Source organism: Acanthisitta chloris, unplaced genomic scaffold, assembly GCF_000695815.1.
Source record: "Acanthisitta chloris isolate BGI_N310 unplaced genomic scaffold, ASM69581v1 scaffold20371, whole genome shotgun sequence".
Taxonomy (NCBI): Eukaryota; Metazoa; Chordata; class Aves; order Passeriformes; family Acanthisittidae; genus Acanthisitta; species Acanthisitta chloris.
Window position 1 is genome coordinate 36,213 of NW_008654586.1, and position 1,260 is coordinate 37,472.

Here is a 1,260-nt window from a genome sequence, read left to right on the forward strand (position 1 = left end):
CATTGGTGAAGGTTGGTGGCTGCATCTCAGGCCAGGGTAAGGCAGGAAGGACGGGAAGCTCCAGGCCCCAGCCCAAGGAGAGCAGCCACTTGCTGCCTTCCAGGTGCAGTTTGAGGAGCGAGAGGACACCAAGGCCTGCACCATCGTGGTTAACGATGACGACGTGTTCGAGCGCACGGAGAGCTTCGTGGTGGAGCTCAGCATGCCGGCGTACGCGCTGCTGGGCAACGTCACCCGCGCCACCGTCGCCATCGCCGACCCCGAGGACGAGCCCACGCTGCAGTTTGACAGGAGGACCTTCCACATCCAGGAGAGTGCTGGCTTTCTCTCAGCTCCTGTTGAGAGGAGAGGTGGGTAGAGCCAGGCAGGACAACGTGCTGAGCCCCATGGGATGGACAGTGGCACAGGCACCTCTGCAGAGGACACATGCAGAGGCTGAACCCACACAGCAGAGAGGGCACGTGGGGAGCCCTTGGGGTTTGCCTGGTTTTGGTTTTGAGGTGATTCTCTGATTTGTAAGAAGTGGTTCAGATTAGATTGAGATTCAGATTAGATGTTAGGAGAAACATTTTCCCTGTCAGGGTGTTCGGGCCCTGGAATATTGCCCAGGGAGGTGGTGGAGTCACCATCCCTGGAAGTGTTTAAGAGGTGTCTGGATCTGGCACTGGAGGATCTGGGGTAGGGTTTAGGGGTTCCAGCACTGACAGTTTAATGGTTGAACTTGATGATCTTATCTTAGAGGTCCCACCTTGATGGTTCTGTGATTCTAAGTCCTGTGGCACAGCTGCAATGACAAACTACACACAGGGCAGTGTTGTTTATGTTCTTATCTTTCCCATCTCTACTGTGAAAGCTTCTTGCTTTGGGATTCATTTCTTCTCCCAGCATGAGCAGGATCAAACCCTTGTGTGTATTTGCTGCTCTTCTCTGATCTAGACACTGTTTTATGTGGACCTTATCACTGGACTTTGTGTTGTGGCACAGCTGCAATGACAAACTACACACAGGGCAGTGTTGTTTATGTTCTTATCTTTCCCATCTCTACTGTGAAAGCTTCTTGCTTTGGGATTCATTTCTTCTCCCAGCATGAGCAGGATCAAACCCTTGTGTGTATTTGCTGCTCTTCTCTGATCTAGACACTGTTTTATGTGGACCTTATCACTGGACTTTGTGTTTTTAACAGGCAAGTGCCACCTCTTTCCTGAGTATGGGCTGGGAGCATGCCTGGAAGTCAGGCCTAAACCAGCTGTTACACAGGTT

At 51.8% G+C, this 1,260-nt stretch overlaps 1 protein-coding gene across 1 annotated transcript in view; it reads left to right on the forward strand.

The window, feature by feature from the left end:
• Positions 1-1,260, forward strand: part of LOC103810681 (extracellular matrix protein FRAS1-like) — a gene marked incomplete at both ends in the record, with an annotated part of 44,298 nt that overhangs the window by 34,511 nt on the left and 8,527 nt on the right. Inside the window, 1 exon segment of the mRNA XM_009083594.1 lies at positions 104-350. Coding sequence (XP_009081842.1) covers positions 104-350 — 247 coding nt within the window.